Consider the following 20,247-nt stretch of genomic DNA (forward strand, 5'->3'; position numbering starts at 1 on the left):
AGAGCGTATAGTGAGTGTCAAAACCACAAAAGTTGTGCTAGCACAAAAGTCTCTTTCTAACTTTTTCCATTTCACACTCACACTCACGCTCACGCTCGCGTCGAGTGTCCGCTGCCTGACGTTTACCACTTCTGACTAAATAGGTTCTCAAGGGACTGTTGGGCCTTATTTCAAGAGCAAAGGTGAGCTGGAATCAAAAATAACTTCTGTAATAGATATTACTGTTGGCCAGAGGGGACACAAAGGGTGTTAATTCTAAGTAACACACAGAGAGAATAAAAAAATACAACCCAAAAATGACAAAAAGAAGCATGAGATGATTCTGATCCGAGACATTTAAAATAAAAGGCCCTCCGGGAAGGAATTATACATTTTGTATAGTTATGGAATGAGCAAACAGCAAAAAAAATGTTGTTCTTGGGGTAGCCTAAACCTTAAAGGGGTTAGTTCACCTAAAAATGAACAAATAAACCTTACATTTACCGTACTTAGCCTCATTGTTTTCAAAACCTGTACTTTCTTATGCATAACACATCTGAGGATATTTGAAAGATAATTCGTAATCAAAGAACATGGGACCCCATTGGCTTCCATTGTATGGACACAAAACCACAGAAACATTTCTGAAAATATAAGTCATATACAGCCTTTGAAAAACATGAGAGTGAATAAATGTTGACAAAAATGACCCTTCATTAGAGAACGGCAGGAGATTGTAAATGTGGTCAAACATCTAAAAGGCACCAGATAAGACAATAACGCTGGCTTGTGCAAAAAATAAACATTCACAACACCTCCAGACGGCAACAATCCTGAGCCTTCGGAGCTCTTAATAAAACTAACACAGGAAGTGCTACAGGAGGTGCGAAAATCTCAGGTAGCAAAGAAAAGGAAGAGAAAAAAAAGATGATGAAACAACTTCCCTCCCTTGAGCCCTGACAAAAAGCAAGAGTCAGAGCTCCTTCCCACCCTCAGGAGCGAGACGCCATGTTGAAACCCACTAGAGCTATGAAAGAAACATTTTAGCTTGTGTGTAAGAGCCGTATCGCTCCGAGCGCTGCTTAATTTCTCCCTTTGTTTGGGTGGCAGCGAGGCTCTCACGGTTCTGTAGGGCCTGCGGGTCTTTTGTAGCGCAGTAGTGAAGGTCTGTTGAATGCCTCCAGCGTTTTTGTTCAGAGAAAGCTTTTGTTCCACCCCTCGTGCTGAGATTTGGCAACGGCTCTAAGGCTAAAACGCAATCTAGAACACTGCGCAGGTATTTCCTTTGAGACTGCATCAAGAAGAAGATGTAAAGATTGAATACAGAACTTAGATGCAGATGTAGATGTAAATGAATGTAGAATGCAGAAGACAAAAATTAAGAAAGGATAAGTACATCCTCTGGTATTCAAGGGTGCAAATATTGCATATGCTGAAAGTCCCAAGCGAGTTACAAATGTGAGATCTTAAAGTGATTCATCCTAAATGAAGCGATTCATCCGCTCAAATGTCCATAAACCTCCACCGTGATTTCTAGTGCCCTCAGTGTGTGTTAGCGCACTGCTATCTGGTTGCTATGGGACTCTGCGTGGTTGCTAAGGGGTTGCTAGCGGCTTACTACACATAGGCCTAAACGCTTTATGATTACCCAACCTGATCTCACAGGAATTTGTAACTATTTTACGCCGTGGCTTATTCGTATGAATTTGTACATTGTAGGCCTACCTAGAAAAAAAGCAACACTGAAGGCGCATCCCTAATGTCACTGGTGCGAAAGCAATTCGCTCGAAAATGTAGGAATGAGATCGTATATTAATTCGTAATTCATACAAATTAGCCATATCGTAAAATAGTTACGCTATGTGTGTAATTTGCTGATGCTATGTTTTGTAATTTGCTATGTGTGTAATTTGCTGATGCTATGTTATGTTAACATATGTGTGTTTAAATGACTGCAGTTATACTTTATGTTCTGTCTCTTCTACAAATGTCTTAAAAAATAACATATACGGAAAATAACGCAGCACTCTGTGCAAATAAACCCAGAACAAAACAGCCGCAAGGTTTAATATAAAAAACGTTTTTAGTCCAACCATATCCAACCCTAACGGATGAGGTTCAGTCAATGTTAAAATGATAAGGGAGTTCAATGTTAAATGTCGGTTCTGCTCTGATAATGAGCCGGTTTTAATGTGCTGCCGTTCCCTGCAGGGTGGTCAGAGAGCTGACGTGTTCTGGGCGCCAGGCGTTTAAAGCACCTGAGAGGACCGTGTTATACGCCCACAGCTGCGTTATTAACTATAGCGCTATAAATCCACTTGATTTATAGAGCCCCCTTTCCTGTGTAATCACACTGCGGTGCAGAGGAGCTCCGCGGAGGGAAAGAAACCGCACACAGAAGGGAGGTGGAGGATAGATACCCGGAAAAGGAGAGGACGGGAGGCTGAGCATTGAGGAGACTGGTGCACCAAGAGACGGATTCACTTCACTTCCAATTCACATTGCTGCCTGTTTTATATCAAGAGGCCGCTCTCAATCTGTCTACTATGTGCAGTGTTAAGCACTATGCACACAGATTATTTGGCATTCATGGATTTGCATGTTTTAACATTCACCATGTGAGCATATTTTAAGACACATCTTCTTCATTATGAATAACAATGATGATATATGAATGATTTTTTTACAGTAATAAATCGAATATACATACTGTGTATACTATGTATGTACACGCACACATATATGAAGTAACAGGATTTTTATAGTCACCGGTTCGTTCTAAAATAAATATTTTGCAAAGCTTCCGTGATACGTATTGTCATCTTTTGGTTGAAGAAGAAGTTCACCCGAAAATTATAATTTGGCTACAATTTACTCAACCTCTTTTGAAACATTTGAAGGATTATTTCTTAAAAGGATAGTTCACCCTAAAATGAACGAATGCAAATAGTTCTTGCACCCTTTGACCTACAATAGTAGGAAAATTGCAATGGTAACCAAAAGTGCCCCAGAACTGTTTGCTTTCCTCCGTTCCTCAAAATATCTTCTTTTGTGTTCAACAGAACAAAAAATAAAGTATAAATAAAGTAATGTTTCCTACTATGACAGTCCAAGAACTGTATAAGCATTCTTCCAAATATCTTCCTCTGTGTTCATCAGAACAGAGAAATGTATACAGATTTGGAACAGCTCGAAGGTGAGTAAATGATGACAGAATTTCAATTTTGTTGTGAACTATCCCTTTAACTCATGTCATACAGTAACTCAAGTTTTTATAGTGGTCTGAATCATAAAATCGATACGACTCACGATATATATTACAAGACATCTGTGTGCTTATCTGAAAAACATCAGTTTGAAGGCGAGTATATAATGACACAATTGTTATGTTTGAGTGAGCTGGCTATTCCTTTAACCACCAAAAACATAATCTGCACAGAACGGAGTCCAGCATCAACGTTAAGTGGACAACCAAAGGTTTCCTCGCTCTAGCCGTGCCGCGCGACGCCATAATGAGCTTTTAATGTAGCTTCCCGTTTCAGTCAGGAGACCGAGCTAGCAGCCAAACAATAAAGTGAATAAATGCCTCCACGGAGAATAATCTACAAAGGTGCCTGGCATCCCTCATCTCTGTCTCTCTCGGAATGAATAAAAACCACACCGCTCATTTTCTCTCCCAACAGATAGATGTTTGTAATTGGAGGTTTAATTTATGATCGGCTCGTTTTTGTATAATGATATCCAGCCATTGTAATTTGCTGATGCAAATGGTATTTTATGACAGTCTATAAAACTGTCGGTGATATGCAGAGGAACAGCCAAACATCCTGAGAGTTCATTACGCTCCTCATTAAGGCATTCAAGTCTTTGTTAAATGCTTTTTGAGGGAGAGGCAACATGTAATTAAAGCCTGATTGAGCAATAGCACCAATAACATAGCGCGGTAATTTACATTTGTCGCTATTTGTGCCGAGCTTCAAAGATACAGCACGTCGCTATTGACGGCATGTTAGGGTGCGGGAACTATCCGTATCACAAAAACTGATCAAACAAATACTAATAAAAATACAAAAGTATAGATTAGATCAATATTCCTATTAATCCAATGTGTAATTTAGTTCTGGCTCTATTGACAGAAATGCAACATCATATACATAACTACTGTATGTCTTCGGAGGTGTATAAAGACCTCACATAATGATGAACAATGTTTTTATTAACTTAGATTTAGTTATTTCTATCTATATACACCGCGGGTCCTCTTGCACGGAAGCTCCTGTACAGAGCGCGTTTCATAAATACGTTTTCCTCTGGCAAAGAAGCGAAAACGTGATGACATCTTAGTCCTGTGTCATTGGAGTTGTAATGCTTAACCTCACTGCTAGATGCCGCTAAATTGAATAAACTTAAAGGATTAAATTCCTATACGCAGTGTTAATTAAATATAGTCTGTTTGATATTTGACCTGCGGTTCTAGGTGATGGCCCCCGTGCGTTTGTGTGTTTGTGTGTGTTGTGTATGTGGAGTGTTTTGTGTGTGGGTGTGTCTGTCTTTTCACCTTTTTGGTTTTTCCTTGCATACTCTTATATGTTTTGCTTATAGTCGATATGTTTTCTTGTACAGCTGCTTTGTAACAATGAAAATGGTAAAAAGCGCTAAATAAATAAAGACCTTTAATTCTTACTTTGATGATGTCATCATAGAAAACCCCAGCTGTTTAAAAAAGGAGCGAAGAAAGAGCCATTTAAATATGCATTAACTTACATTTGTGAGACGCATAATAAGAGCTTGGGACGATCATCGCAGGCATACTTTCATTTGCGGAGTTTTATTCAGAAAGCATGCCGGACCGCACGGACATGAATAATTAAAGACTAAACAGCATTAAGAGAGAAAGCTTAAACAGGAAAAGCAATTAGTTCGTTAATTCCCAACATCTGAACTACGCTTGCACTTCCTTTTCATTTTCCTGCTTTAAGCCGACCGCTCTATGTGTGTGCGTGTATGAGAGAGTGTGTGTGGCGGAGAGAAACGGTCCATCTCCACTACAACAAAAATGCGATGCAAGGTCAAAATTGCACGGCATGAGAAAAATATTTTCTGTTTTTTATCCAGCCTGTATGTCTCAGAACCTTTATGTTTAGCTTTTGGACTATGCTAGCGTGTTTTCATCCCAGCTCCCACGAAGGGACCAAATGTCTCTTTTTGTGTTTGTGTGTGTGTGTGTGTGTGCTTGAGGCCTTGAAGCTTTCTACCTTTATCTCCCCGTGTGACTGATGTGTTGAAACCCCGCTGAGGTTAACAGCACTTTTTATCTGTTGCTAGCAGCAACAGCCCCGTTTTCCCGGTGCGAGGGAAGAAACAGGACCGGGCTGTGCAGCGGGCTGCACACAGCGATAAACAAATATGACTTTCACCCAGAAACACACCCCTTAGACAAACACACACACAAAGTGCAGGATATTGTCAGAGCATCAAACTATTACCACCGCGCTTCTCCACTGGACTCTTGTTGAAAAGTGCTGGAGGGCTGACATGAGACCATATCTCCAAACCAGCGGCATTCTACTGCTGGGTCAAGACTCTAAACTGAGCATGCCATGATACGGCCATGGACAGCAGGGGAAAATAATGTTAACTGCAAATAATAAATGCAACAAACCATTGCATAGACAGGATAGCAAAATAAATAGGCTTTTAACAGGCCTTTTAAAAATGACTTCCTGTAGGTTCCTGGGTTACACAGACAGGCTCCTCAAAGTTTTATAAATGTTTTGAAATGATATACTTTCCTCAGGTTTAAAATATGTTACCTTCTCAAACAACTCCGAAAAGAATGTAAAGGTCATATTATTGATCTATCCAACCAAGAAAACATTTTCTCTCTTTTAAAAGGCCAGGTAAGATAGGTTACCTTCGCTCTCCACATTCTTCAGGCTAGGTGGTGCCTTAGCCTTCCAGTGCCATAGATCTAAACGCTGGTGGGTGTATTGTGCAGAATAGAGGCATTTGATCCGTGACAAGAAGATGAAGACTATACATGTCATGTTGGTTCATGTATGTCAAAACTCTTTTGTTGCAACCTTGAATGATGATGTTTGTGCAGGTGCATCTCCCCCTTATATACATCTCATTAAAGGGATAGTTCTAGCAAAAAGCAACATTCTGTCATTTACTCACCTTCTTGTCATTTCGCACCTGACTTTCTTGCATTCGCAGAACAGACAATAAGGAATTTTGAAGAACGTTGGCAAGCGAACAATGGCAGTACCCATTGAGTTGCATTGGTTTTGTATCCCAGCAATAGAAGTGAGTGGGTACTGTTGTTGTTTGGTTACCAACATTCTTAAAAAATATATTTTTTGTTCTGCAAAAAGGAAGGATAAATGACAAATTAATATGTCGAGAGGGTGAAAAAATGATGCAAGAATTTTCATTTTGAGGTGAACTAGTCCAAACTAAATTTCAGGGGTTTTAGGCACAATAAAACCCCCTTAGCCGTTATAAAATGCCCTGTAACCACTGATTCCTGGGGCTTATTGCAAAGCAATCAAAAACAAGTTTTCTGTTAACTAGCCTTAGATAAGCCCCCACCAACAGGGACCAAACACAAACTTGCCACTTAGGAAATCGCTAGGCTAAATCTCTCTCCATCATTCTCTCGACACATCCCTCTTCCTCTATGCATTAGCCTTTAGCACTTTTTTACTCCTTGCAGATGATTACAGACACAACGTGAAGTGTCTGAATGGCCCCCAGGTGCCCCTGACCCTACCGCTGTGCCTTGAATTTTTGAAGATAACCGACTCAAGCACATAAACAAGAACACACACACTTGTGTGCCTGGAGCTCTTAGTGTGTTTTTAATCTCACGGGTACACATACTCGCACACAAAAACAGTGCAAGGCCAAAGAGCCGCATACATAAGATCAGACCGAAAATATAGTGTCAAAATGATGCATCCACATTTATCCTGCATAATTTTGGACTTCTCTTCATGCTTTCTATATTCTCCCTCACACCACCACATGAAATAGATGACGAGCTTTGTGCTTCGGTCATGTTTTCTCTGTCTAAACCGTTATGACAGTTGAGGCTTATGGACGCCACAGGCCCTCCACAGATAGATTCTCTTTTCACGTCCATGTCGGGATGTCGCCATGAGGCAGCACGGGTCTAACATGCTCTACTTTGTCACCGAGGACAAGAACAACATGACAAGAGAAAGATTGAGTTTATGTTAGCTTGTTGTCTGGAGGACATTGTAAATGTCAAAAACAACAAAAACTGTTGTGTTCTAGCTATAAAGCATTATTTTTTTTCCAACAAATTGATATTTATTACTGTTTGACTTGAAGAAAAATGTACATATTAAAATGTATACAAGGTAATATCTACAATACAATTTGAATTGTTTTATTTATGCAAATGGCCAGACACATTAAAAGATGTCGAATATTGACAGTCAGCATGACAGAATGAGTCCTAAAACCTTTCAACTACCTTCTCTATAACCTGACAAAACATATGAAATAAACATCGCGGCAGGGAGTCATACAGTAGCAGACATTAGCTGACATTCTAAGGTGACAGGAAATGTCAAAGAGTGCGCGTCTGCGTGTGCGTGCATCCAAACAAACATTTGAGCATCTGATGAGAAGTGAGTTTTCTGTCATGCATAAATAGCGATCCCGTGACATGTTGGTTGACATCCCAGCAGAAATTTTGCATATAAAATGCACGGCTGCTTTTTAATATTTCACAGGGGTGTGCGGTGCATTTCCCCCCCTTAGCTTCGGTGTCAAGGGTACATCTGCATTTTCGAACAAAGAACTACAGAAAATATATTTAGAGAGAATACGATTACCTTTAGAATGAGAACAGTAAATCAATACTACAATGAATCCCTAGCATTTCCGAAGCGCGTGAGAAGTGCATATACAAGGTATTGAATATGAAATAGGAAACAGTTAGCTTTGAGAGAAAGTTATTTCTATGTGTAATGTATTTATCTGTGAATAAAAGGTGGAAAGTGTGTTTTAAAAGTAGATTATGAGACTTTACGTTTAAAACAATTGGATTATGCTACGGTATAAGGTGTGTGCGTATAACCAATAAAATGTGGATTAGACACAACACAACAATTATGACGCATGAAAATCTCATGAATGCATCATAAGATTCTAATAAAGTTAGCAAACAGAGACGATGCAGATTGCTAATCTAATTTAGTCGAATGCTTAGTGAGATTTCTAAAAACAGAATTATCTACACCAGTACACCAAAACTCTGATAGTTTACGTAAATGTGAAAAATGTGGATAGACGTAGATTAACAATAGCGCCCCCTGTGGATAACAGAGTTCCAAAAGTGGTCTTATTTCTGAACACAATAACTTGTGAAATCAAGCTTCAGAAATAAAGTGAAAACAGCACTTTGTATGTGGATAGACAATGTTTCGGTTTGAAAAGGAAAGCATCCTAATACCGAGCAGTAGCCTTAGCCAACGACTGCAGGGGATGCTAGAAAAAGATGTCCACAGTGACACTTTTAACAGCCCGAGCACTGAAAATAAAACGGTCGTAAATATAAAGAAAGGCTCATTTACCCAAGGTGCAACGGGACACCTTTCACCATTTAATCAGTCAGTCACCCAAGAGTAATGTCCTTAATATCACAAATCCACCATTTCTCTGTTTAACATAATTAAAATGTCCGCTGCCGGGGCAATAAACGGAGGGAGAGGATACTGTAATTCTGCCGTAAAGCCGCAGAGCGTAAAAATGTCACTTACCGAGTACCCTCGTCCTGACAAAGAGTGAGTGGAGCTCTGGGGGAGAGAAAGAGAGAGAGGGAGAGAACAGCGGTGACCTTTGAGGGATACTGTGAGATGACAGACACATGATGAAGTTCTAGCACTTTAATATCAATATTCACATTAACCTTTTTCCCCACCTTCTATTCCTCTCGTTCGCCTAATGATATTCTCTTTCCTCTCTCCCTCTCTTTGCCTCCCTCGCTCTCTCTGGCTCTCTGTAAGACTGACGGATCTACTAGAACCCGTGACCCGTATGACTCCTGCACATTGCCGCCTCAGACAAATTGGTCTGGCTGCCCAAGGCCTATTCTTTTCTGTTAGACCTTGGCATTATCTCATTAGCTTTTAGCTGAACACCTACAAAGTTAATCTAGAAAAACTATTGGCCTGTGGTCTCCAATAAACTAGAGAAAAAATATTATATGTTCGTCTGTGCAAAACTCTGCACCATGATGCTGAAGAGTTGTGGGTGGTTTCTAGTTGGCAGGATGTTTCTATGCGGTTGCTAAGGTTTTTTAGTGCCTTGAAATGGGGTTGCTTGGGTGGATGCTAGGGTCTCTCTAGGATATTTTTGCAATGTCTTCTCAACGAGAAACCATCAATAGGAACATTGTTAATTGTTGTTAACTCAAATACTTTGCATTCATCTTCCAACACTGGCATTTACTCTGAGAGTGGATACACACTCACACATTTGGTTACATAATTTTCTAGAACTTTGTCATGGATTGCCATCACAAAGGAAATGACATTTCAGATCAGACCCCAGACACTCAGCGTTTGCATCCATTTTCCATGCTGTTGCATCAGCCCGTCAGTTTCCGCTAAATGAGAGGGAACGAGAAGTATTTTATTTTGCCATGACAGACTCTTTTTCAGATTCAGATTTATACGTGGGTATTTTCTCAACAGTCGAGGGCTGTTTGAATGAGTTGCGTTGAGCTCTGAGCATAGTTTATGACTTCCAAACCTTTGCCTAAAGATGAATGCGAATTCTTTCACCAAACAAAAATAAATCAAGAAGGTTGTCACGAGAAGGAAACAATGCTGGACTCAAAAGGAAACAATTCAATAGTCCTAACATGAAACAATGGTGTATCCACTGCTTAAAAATCCTGTCTATGTTTCCATAAAAGTGAGTAAATGGTTACAGACTTACTGGGAACAAAACTGTAGCTCTAACTGTAAAGTTCCTTTAAGTTACTATCATTCTACCGCTGTATTTCCAGAGAGCATTCGACCAAAACAAATAGGCTAAACACATGATGCAAATACCACATTAGTGTGGATAAAACTCTCCATTAATGGCCGAAATGGGAGACATATAGACTGTTACAGCTATCTTAAAGCAAAAGAAGTCAAGTTCCTTATCCCAGCACAAGACTCTGCCTGAATACCAATCTCCAAATCTTTCCCGGCCTTTTCTGTCTGTTTCCTCTGCGCGATTGGCAATTTCTCCCTCTGTCTCAGGGGGTGACTTTTCCGCAAGACCAATTCTGTCCTTGCACAGGATTCAGTCACACATACACACACCTGCTGCAGGGCTTTAACCCTCATCAGTTCAACTGCTCCCTCTCTCACTCACTACAAATTCCCACTGTGACAATTAGGGAAGCGTTCCTGAGAAAACCGGCAAGGTAGCACAGCAGGATTCAAATACTCTTCCAGAACTTTCCTTTTTCCTTCCCTCTCTCACAGAAGAACGGGAGGCATATGAAGAGAGAGAAAGATGGAGGGTGCAGATCTCACTGGGCGGCCAAAAATTTGTAGAGTTAGCCTTACAATGCCTCGGTTCATTCACATCGCCACATTCAGACCTGAAAGGGAGACTTATTTAAATGATAATGAGGAACAATACACTGGATTTAGCGCTGCGAAAAGAGGAGAAAAAAATCCATTACACCATCCGTGGTTCATAAGCCACGGGGCCGGGCCACATCTAAACACGCTCCCTTAAAGGCCATTATACACAGCGCTCAATGGATTTTCCTTGCACTTAGGACTTCAAAAAGGATTAAGATGCGGGGCGAACAAGAAAGAGAAACGGGGTGGCGGGGCGAGCAGAACAGCAGCTGTTTCAGGGTTAACCAAACAACCTCTCTAAAAATAAACGGGAGTGAATACACCTCTTCATTCGAATTCACACTAACTGCCCCCCACACACACATTTTTTGGTCCCCAACAGATTGTGACAAGTGGGATGGGGCAGGTTGTGTTGCTAAGACTGGGCTATTGGTTTGGATAGGGCAGAGGATGAAAAGAAGCCCGTCAGGACGTAACGGAACGTGAAGTCAGCAAAGAACAGAAGGATAGACGGATGCGTTGGGTGTTGCTGGGTCTCTGGTGGGTAGCTTCTGTGACACAGTGGGTGGGTTCGATACTATCAGTGTTGCTAACGTCATGCCATATCCACACACTCACTGTTCATAAAATAAAAAATAAAAACAGACTCCCATAGATATTAGATAGTTTGAAATATGCCATATTTACACTGACACGAATGAAAACATGAGGTGTACGGTGTGCATTTGTGGCTTATACCTAAGATCAGAGGCTTTGGTTGTGCTACACATTAATAATACATGTGCAGCTTGTCGAGAAATAGTGTGCTATAACTTTTCGAAAAGATTGATTTTAATATTTCCATAAAAATCTGTTAGACTAGCATTGTAGGAGGGACCAATGCCACACAGTATCAAGGATAAAAATTTACAGAAATTTGGGAGTGGGCTGTCCAACCATCCAACAACCAACCAACCTAACAACCAAGAACACACACCTAGCAATGCCCTAGCAACCCGCTTAAAATACTTAAAACACCTAAGAAACCACCCACAACATTCTGACATCACGACAGAGTGAACTACACAGACAAACATACATTAATATTTAAGTTATACTTCTGTATATAGGCATGTCAATCGTTTAGCCAATAAGAAACTAAAATGCTCTTATTTAAATAAAATCTGCTGGATGAATAAAAGAAACAAGATGCATACTTTTACAAAAAACTAACACGTTTACTTTACTAAAACCATGATAAATTTAGTTAGGGTGTGTTGTAACTTTAAAAGCGCAAGATATAGTCAACAAGCAACCTCATGGCCTCCAATTGATTCACATCAAATAAAAAATTCTCTCTATTCTTACTCTGTACTTATTTATTCATTATTACTGAAGAGCTTTCTCTTTTTTAACATATTCACGAGAAGCTTTGGAATTTATTATGTTAAAAATAAAAATATCTGGGCAAAAACATGCCCTGCTAAAGTGGCAAGCCCCCACGCTGGTGCTTCTTAAAAACGCTTCGTGCCTGCCCCCACTTTTCTGCGACAACCCCCAACACCCCCCCCCCCCCCATTTATTTCCATTTCCTTTTGACAACCCAGACGGAAAAAAAATCCAGTTTTATCCGCCTCTTAAGCGCAGAGATCGTTAGCTAGCAGCGCACACGCATTCGCGGCTTTGAAGCGGGTAGGAAAAGCGCATTTGGTATGCAAAGAAAATTAGCCTGTACGGCGAATCACAAGGGAAGATTTTTACACCATTTAACGGAGTGACAGTGATGAAAGATGATCCTGTTTACAAAGCTAGCGCTAGCGCCGCTGTCCGGGCCTCACGCGGTGGGACGGAGACGAACAGCCTCCCTAGATCTTGTGCTGTCTCCATCTCTCTTTCACTCTTTCTTTCTTTCTCAGATGGACAGATAGGCCTACAGATGACATGGATATTACGCTCTGCATTTTAGCACCATTTCTTTGGCAGGAGATTAGAAGGAAATGTCATATCTGGCGCTGTCAGCCCTTACAGTCTACAATTTTCTACAGTCTTTCAGCTCGCTCTCCTCTCTCTCTGCCCGTTCCTTGTTCTGTCGCTTTCTGCTGTCAAAACTGTCAGCCTGGATCACGCTTTTATCTGCCTTGAGCTCGTATCTCTCTTTCCCTCTCTCTCCCCCTGTGACTTTTTCCTTGAGAAAAAAAACAGCTCGTGCAAGTTCATAAACGACGGAGGCGAAGGGTGGGAAGGGGAAGGAAGACTGAAATTTCCGGAATCCGAAAAGCCCAAGCGTCGTACTTAATCTCTTCATTAAACACATTTGATTCTTTTCATCATCTACTCCGCCCCTTCATTTTCAGTACAACGAGGCACGCGATGCAGACCCATCCGAGTTAATTTTCTGGGGATTTTGGACGAACCGTTTGAAAGGCGTTAGTTAGGGACACAGCATTCAACGAGACTCTAGGGAATTTGACACAAATTCTCATTACCCTTCTGCTCTTCTCCTCATCGCGTTTGGAAATAAAGATGAAGTTCTCAAGGTGAACGCGTACCTTCACTCTATAGGTCAAACAACAAAAAATCAAGTCAGGAATCTCGGTGTGTCTCTAGAGTCAGACCTTAGCTTCAGTAGTCATGTCAAAGCAATAACTAAATCAGCACATACTATCAACTGAAAAATATTGCAAGAATTAGATGCTTTGTTTCCAGTCAAGACTTAGAGAAACTAGTGCATGCTTTCACCACCAGCAGGGTGGATTATTGTAATGGACTCCATACTGGCCTCCCCAAAAAGACCATAAGACAGATGCAGCTCATATTGCGGCAAGGACTGTGAGCCGAACCAGAAAATATGATCATATCACACCAGTCCTCAGGTCCTTACACTGGCTACCAGTAACATATAGGATAGATTTTAAAGTTTTATTACTGTTATATAAATCGTTCAATGGCCTAGGACCTCAATACATTGCAGATATGCTCATTGAATACAGACCCAAAAGAACACTCAGGTCATTAGGATCACATCAGCTAGAAATACCAAGGGTTCTCTCCAAGCAAGGAGAGTCTGCATTTAGCTATTATGCCAGTCGCAGCTGGAACCAGCTTCCAGAAGAGATCAGATGTGCTCCCACAGTAGTCACATTCAAATCCAGATTCAAAACACATCTGTTTAACTTTGCATTTCATTAATGTGCACTGTGCCTCTGACCGTCCGACTGTTTGTGCTGTACTTTATTTTATTTATTATCTATTCTAAACTATATTTTATTTTAATTCTTGACTGGTTAATTTTGATTTTTATTATTTCTTCTAAACTATGTTATTTTATTTTATTTTTTATTCTTAACTGGATACTTTTACTTTTCTTATTTCTTAACTGTTTTATCAAATGGATATTTTTAATTTCTTCTATGTAAAGCACTTTGAATTGCCATTGTGTATGAAATGTGCTATACAAATAAACTTGCCTTGCCTTGCCTCTTCACATTATCTCTTCATCCCACAGCCAAACTAAAACTTACTGCTATTTTATTTCTCTTCAATATTACATAGTATTACAAAGACGTCGGTGAGGGAAGCGCTCATGGCTGACAGCGACTTAACATGCGACAGCTGCTTACGAAACAAACTTCACCTTTCAAACTGAAGACAATTATCTGATTTGCATATTTGTTTTTGCAAATCAGGAAGAGGGCACATGCAAACGAAGCAACATTATATGGGGCCGAAATTCAATCTTACTAAAGTGAAGGCCTTTTTTCAACCATCTCCCATCAGTTATTATACCCTAATAGCACACACATCTGGTAGACGTCTATTTGATGTCTGCATTTAAATCTGCAAATGTTTGCTTATCTACAATACCTCAAGGAGACGTCTCATGTTAGATGTAGACGATTTAGAATGCATGTAAAACTGCTTTTATTAAGATGTTTATCAGATGTTTTCGAGATCTCCTGATCTTTAGCGGACATCTTACGGACGTACCTGTGCTATCTAGGTAGTATTGTCATAATGGTGCACGGTCTTACACTAACCTCGCTGTGTCGATCTTTAGATTTGCTCCTATGTGCCGCGTTCACCTCTGGCTCCTCCATTTTCCTTCCAGCATGGCTCAGAAGACTCACAGACTAGACAGAGAAAAACAAAACAACACTTGAGAAGTAGGACAAGAGTCTTATTAGTGCCGATCTAGAAAACTCCACACATTTTTTGAAGCACAATCGTAAAATGATGTTCATAGCCTAGTTCTTATAGTGCAACAACAAATTCGTTGATTCACTTGGCGGACCACTTTTATCTAAATCATTCAAAACACTGTATCAGTTTGCACCCCAGGAATCAAACCCATGACATTGGCATTACTGGTGGTGTGCGTGTGTGCAAATTTTAGTCTCAACTTGCTCAGAGTTTTGGCGGTTAGAGTTGACCTACTGCTTTAAATACATGCACACAGCGTTACCCCATGGAAAGCCAAGGGAAAACCAACATGTCATGGAGGGCAGGTGGATGGGCTGTTTTTGCTGAAACAGTAAAATGTAGGTGGTAATGTAGGCAGCTTCATGCGTTGCCGGAATGTGATTGGTGGAAGAGCTCACTATGAAAACTCTTCGGTTCAACTCGCATTTAAAGATCCACTGATTTGCATGCTTGCAAAAGGCCTGTGGCAATACAAAAAACAGCTCACCTTAAATGACATTAACTGACCTTGTTCAGCGCTCGCGGGCCATCTGCAGAACTACAGTGAAAATTATACAGCATATAATGTTTTTATGTGCGTTATGGCTTACCACGTTATTATCATTACAAAAGCTTGTCTGTGTATAGATGGTTTCAGCAGCAACAACAACATAAACAAACGTTATGTGACCCAAAGTTAACTTCCAGTAAACCTCCGCGAAGAATAAATGACTGCAAAGTAGTTTTACAATTATTATAAAATAAAATATAAACATTAATTAATGGTAATATAAATTAAATATAAATAAATTGTTATATTATAACCAAATACAGACTGGAAGTTAACTTCAGGCAAGGCGCTTGCGTCCACTGAAACTGTCTATAAAGTAGCCCCAAAAAGTGACGTCTGGAGAACATGTTGTACAATAGTTGATTTTCATGTCACCTCGTGTTATATTAAACCATCTAAACATGAAAGTAAAGTACAAAATAGACAGATCAAATACAGAATATACTGCATTATATAATACAAAAATGAATGAAAAACAAAGAGCTCAAAGCAAAAATGCATAAAAGGTAATAATGTTATCGATTATTAATATCGTTAATCCTCACTTGTGGTAATATTATGTGATAAGCTTTTTCACATGTGTCTATGTATATATATATCCCTCCAGCAGCGTTGGTGTCTGTCCCCAGCGGCTCACAAGGTCTTGGCCCCGGTCTCTAGATCTCTACTCTAATTTAAACAGATCACAGCCACAATTAACCTTTTCTGCTAAATATCAATTACAGCCCCAGGCAGGGCAGAATTAAAATGGTCATCAGCTAGTCTGACAGGTCCTGCATTCTGCCCCCACCTGGTCATCGCTTTTTCCCTTCCCTCCCAGTGGTAACAGGCCAGAAGTGACGAGCCCTGTTTAATTACCCCAGCCAATAAAGAGCCAACGCTGGAACGACTCTGCGCCAACACTGAATGATTGGCACGATGGATTACCGTTGGTGGAGGATACAACCTATGCACAATGTGAAAAGCTGCAGGTGGATCTAATCAAGTCAGAGCAATTTCCCAAAGTCAAGATAGAATGCGCAACGGAAACTGACAAGCTAATCAGTCCCGCTATCACAACATAAACGTTAGCCCCGCTTGGAGTCATTTGTGTTTTGTAAAAACAGGTGAATGGTGCTGGGGACTCTGTGTGTGTGCTTGGCGCGTGTCAAGAACCTGATTCTGATTTGTTAACTCTTTGCTTGTTTGGCAAAACACGGTAAGAATATGAATGGTTTCGAAATTACCCAGCTTCACAGATGTGGAAACAAATAAATGAAATCCTATTTTGTCATTTTTGGACATACTTGAGGTTTGTGAGTCTTCAAATAAAAATTAAATTATTCAGTCTGCATCCTGAAGGTCTCAAGCGAGATGTTGTGCTCTGGCACGCAGCGAGCCAAAGGATTTGCAGGTTTGCAAAGTCAAAGGGTTTGAAATGCAAATGTTTGTTTTCGTTCTCTTATTTTGGTTATGGGTTCATGTCTTGTTTAGTGGTGCAAGGTCAAACATGTTAACTTGAAATACTGGTACTTAATACAAAATGAATTAAAAAACTGCTTAATAAATGAGATGGTCTTATGGTGCATGATCCATTGAAACATACAGGATGATATTATAGTTATCACAATCCAACCAAGTTAACAGGATAGTTCACCCAGAAAAAAAATCCTTTCACATAATTTTCAACTTAATGTCAAACTTTTCTTCTGAAAACAATAACTGACTCCTACTAACAAACGGACCCCAATTGTCTTTCATTGTATGGACACAAAACAAGAATTTTCTGAAAAAATCTTATTTTGTGAAGAGAGAATTAATTGACAATGACAGTGGTTCTAAATGACAGGAGGATATACATTTTGGGGTGAATTATCCCTTTAATTGTGCCTCAAATGCTATTTTGAGGTTGCTTCTATTAAACATACATTTCCTCTCATGTTCAATCTCTTTAGTTATCTTTTAAGAGCCTTAACTTCCCTCAAATTAAATGTAGAAATCATAAAATGGCAGAGTTGACTACAACCACAACTATAAACGTCAAATGAATGCAAATGAAGTCTGAAATTTGCATTCAAAACTTTCGCACGTTAACAATAAATACAACCTCAATTTGTTTTCGATCACATTTACACACTGCCTCCGAAATTTTCACAAGTCATTAATAAATTCGGACCGGGTTCTATGTTATGCGTTTTTCGCATCCATTGCAAGCATTTTGAGAGGTTTTTTGAAATTCAGATTGACGGAGAGCGTACAAGCGAGCGCCAAAATCCATGATGGCATCCGAGTCCACTTTGTCATGCAGCACATAGTACCATATGAGAAACAAAGTGCGGATTACAAAGACATAGAACATGATTGCGGAACAGATTGATAACATGATAGTATGTACTGATTTTCTAGCCACGGTAACAAAATCTGGGAGGTTTCGGTGTTCCCGGGGGTGTTTGGGGTCTCCGCCGGTCCGCTCGCAATTGCGTTCATGGGAGGAACTGAAATACTGGAGTTTCAAAGGAAAAATGACAAAACGGATGGATGGCGGCATATGGGTCTAAACGGGAGTGTTCACAGGTATGCGAGGTACTGTCAACGGAGAGAAGCAAGGGATGAAAGGAGAGGCAGAGCAACACAGCTGTATTGTTGCGATTTTTTGCGCATTATTACGCATCTGACTCAGTGTGCATGGTTTCTGTGGGAGATACATTTTTATACGAAAAAAGACATATGAAAATTTCGGACTGAGTGTGCAAGACCATTACAGCGAATAAAGTGAGAAAAAGTAAGAAATATAACGTCAAAACATCGATTGTACAGAAAGAGCACATGAAGCCAAACCGAAAAAGTCAGACACAAAAAAGACAAGGGGAGTAAGGGCCATCTATGCTTTCACGCTGGGCTCTAAAGGTAAAGCCCCTCTCCCACATGCTGCTGAATCTCTGCCCTGAAGGGAGAACCAGCGGGCAGCCACGCTGAGAGCCGTACTGGGGTGAAGCTCCTCTGTTATGTTATTCTGCTCTTTTGATCCTGTCTAAACTCAAAGGGCCCGCTGTCTCCAACCAAGAGCTCCTGAGCTGCCACAAGTCCCACCTCCATTAGCCCAAGAACGTCCCCTCCACCTTGCCCGTCTCACTTTATCTCAGTCGAGTCGCTCTCTCTCTCTTCTTTTCAGCTGTCAGCAGTTTTTTCTCAAACACTGCTCTGAAATCAAGCCACCGTCAATCCTCGTTACCTCCCCGCCCGAGTCTCGAGCCCACCCCTTTCCCTGAGGATGAAAGCTCTGCGTTGCCGGCGGCGACGAGCGGATGGGAATAGAGTAACGGAGGGCAGGCTCTGGGGACACGGATTCTTCCCCTAATTTGCTGGAAAAGTGTCCCGTACTACAAGTCTCACCTCTATTAACCCAAAGCGAGACTGAAAGAGAGGGAGACAAAAGGACAGGGAAAGAGAGAGAGAGAGAGAGAGAGAGAGTGGGGGGCGGGGGAGCGTGTTTGGCGGTGGTGCCTCTACAGTGGCTCAATCTCCGGCTCATTATCCCGGAGCCGCCCCAGAGCAGAGCAGAGCGCTCGGAGCACGGCAGGGCCACAACAAGGCCAGGGGCCAAATGGATTCATCTGCTCTCATTTGCTCCTGTCTCGACAGAGGCAGCTGCTCAGAGAGGTGGATTGAATGAGAGAGAGAGGGCGTGAGATGTGGTTTCCCAGTACAGCGCCTCCTGTCTTGCAAACTATGCAACTGCAAAAATATAAAAACAGAGATATTTTGAATTACTTTGGAAATCTAGCAAAAAGTGGGTCAATCCAATTCAATCAATAAACCTAATGAGAAATTAGAGAAAAGAGATGAAAGTCTCGCTACAGAAAATATTTCCAATCAAAATCAAACATTTAAAAACCCATATAACCTGTATAATACATATATCAACCACCCATATACAGATATTCATTTATATGTCTTTTTATATTGTACATTATTAATATTTATCGTATAAAATAGCATAAGTGAGATTTATCTTTATTGTTTTCTTTATTTTTTGCGGTCAGGCCATAGGACACATGTAATTTGTTTTTGTCAACTACGCAAATACGTTTATAAGACTAATTAGGGCTGTCATGATAATGACATTTGGCTGACGATTACTTATCTATTCAATAATTGCGATTATTGCGATTAATTGTCTGTTTAAAGTCTTTGACAATTATAATCATTAATTACAATTAGAAACATTAAGATCAAGGACGGTGGATGTAAAATGCTGCAGATCACCATTGTTTTCTATGAATTTACAATAGTTATCTGAAATGATTGCGATTAAGTCAAATAATTGCAATGAGACAATTATTTAATAATTGTGACAGCCCTATATCTAACTCAAACAATATCCTAGCAATGTATATAATAAATGAGCAACATTGCTTTCGATATCAGGATTGTCAATTGCAAACCCACTTTGGTCAATCATTTCTATCTTACGTCTATGTGTCCATGGCCTCCATATGACATCACCGACCCTCTCTATATCTCTGTACCGTGTGACCTCAAACCCACGAATCCAAGCCATCCAAGCCTCCCCCGGGTTACACTAACCCACCTGAGCTCATGGCTGGATTGCATCCCAACGACGCAACACTACGTACACTGCTGGGAAACTGAATGGATTTGTGCTTTTATTACAATGAGTCCCGGAGCGTCCATTAAGCATCTATCATCACAATGCATTGTTTGGAAGATCAGTATGATTGACATACACATTATGTGGCCGAATGTATTACACCCGGCCCTGAAAACCTCAAACGCATGTTACGTGCTTTCCAGTAAGATGGGGGTTGCACGTAGGCAAATTTACACAAATCCAGAGGCTACGGTGAGTTGCTTTGTACTCGGTCACCCTAGAGGACAGGAGGCAGGACTTTGTATTAAGTTGTGACTGAAAAATCA

At 40.5% G+C, this 20,247-nt stretch overlaps 1 protein-coding gene across 14 annotated transcripts in view; it reads right to left on the reverse strand.

The window, feature by feature from the left end:
- fbrsl1 (fibrosin-like 1) overlaps positions 1–20,247 on the reverse strand; it is a 228,217-nt gene that overhangs the window by 136,098 nt on the left and 71,872 nt on the right. For 10 of the 14 annotated variants that reach the window (XM_079483065.1, XM_079483069.1, XM_079483073.1 and 7 more), the window contains exons 3-4: positions 14,618–14,710; positions 8,775–8,810 (exon numbers count right to left, since the gene is read on the reverse strand). In XM_079483065.1, the coding sequence (XP_079339191.1) occupies positions 8,775–8,810; positions 14,618–14,710 (129 nt within the window). The remainder of the gene's footprint in view (positions 1–8,774; positions 8,811–14,617; positions 14,711–20,247) is intronic. The other 4 variants (XM_079483064.1, XM_079483063.1, XM_079483061.1 and 1 more) reach the window with 1 other exon arrangement.

This window comes from Barbatula barbatula (genome assembly GCF_947034865.1).
Source record: "Barbatula barbatula genome assembly, chromosome: 2".
NCBI classification, from domain to species: domain Eukaryota; kingdom Metazoa; phylum Chordata; class Actinopteri; order Cypriniformes; family Nemacheilidae; genus Barbatula; species Barbatula barbatula.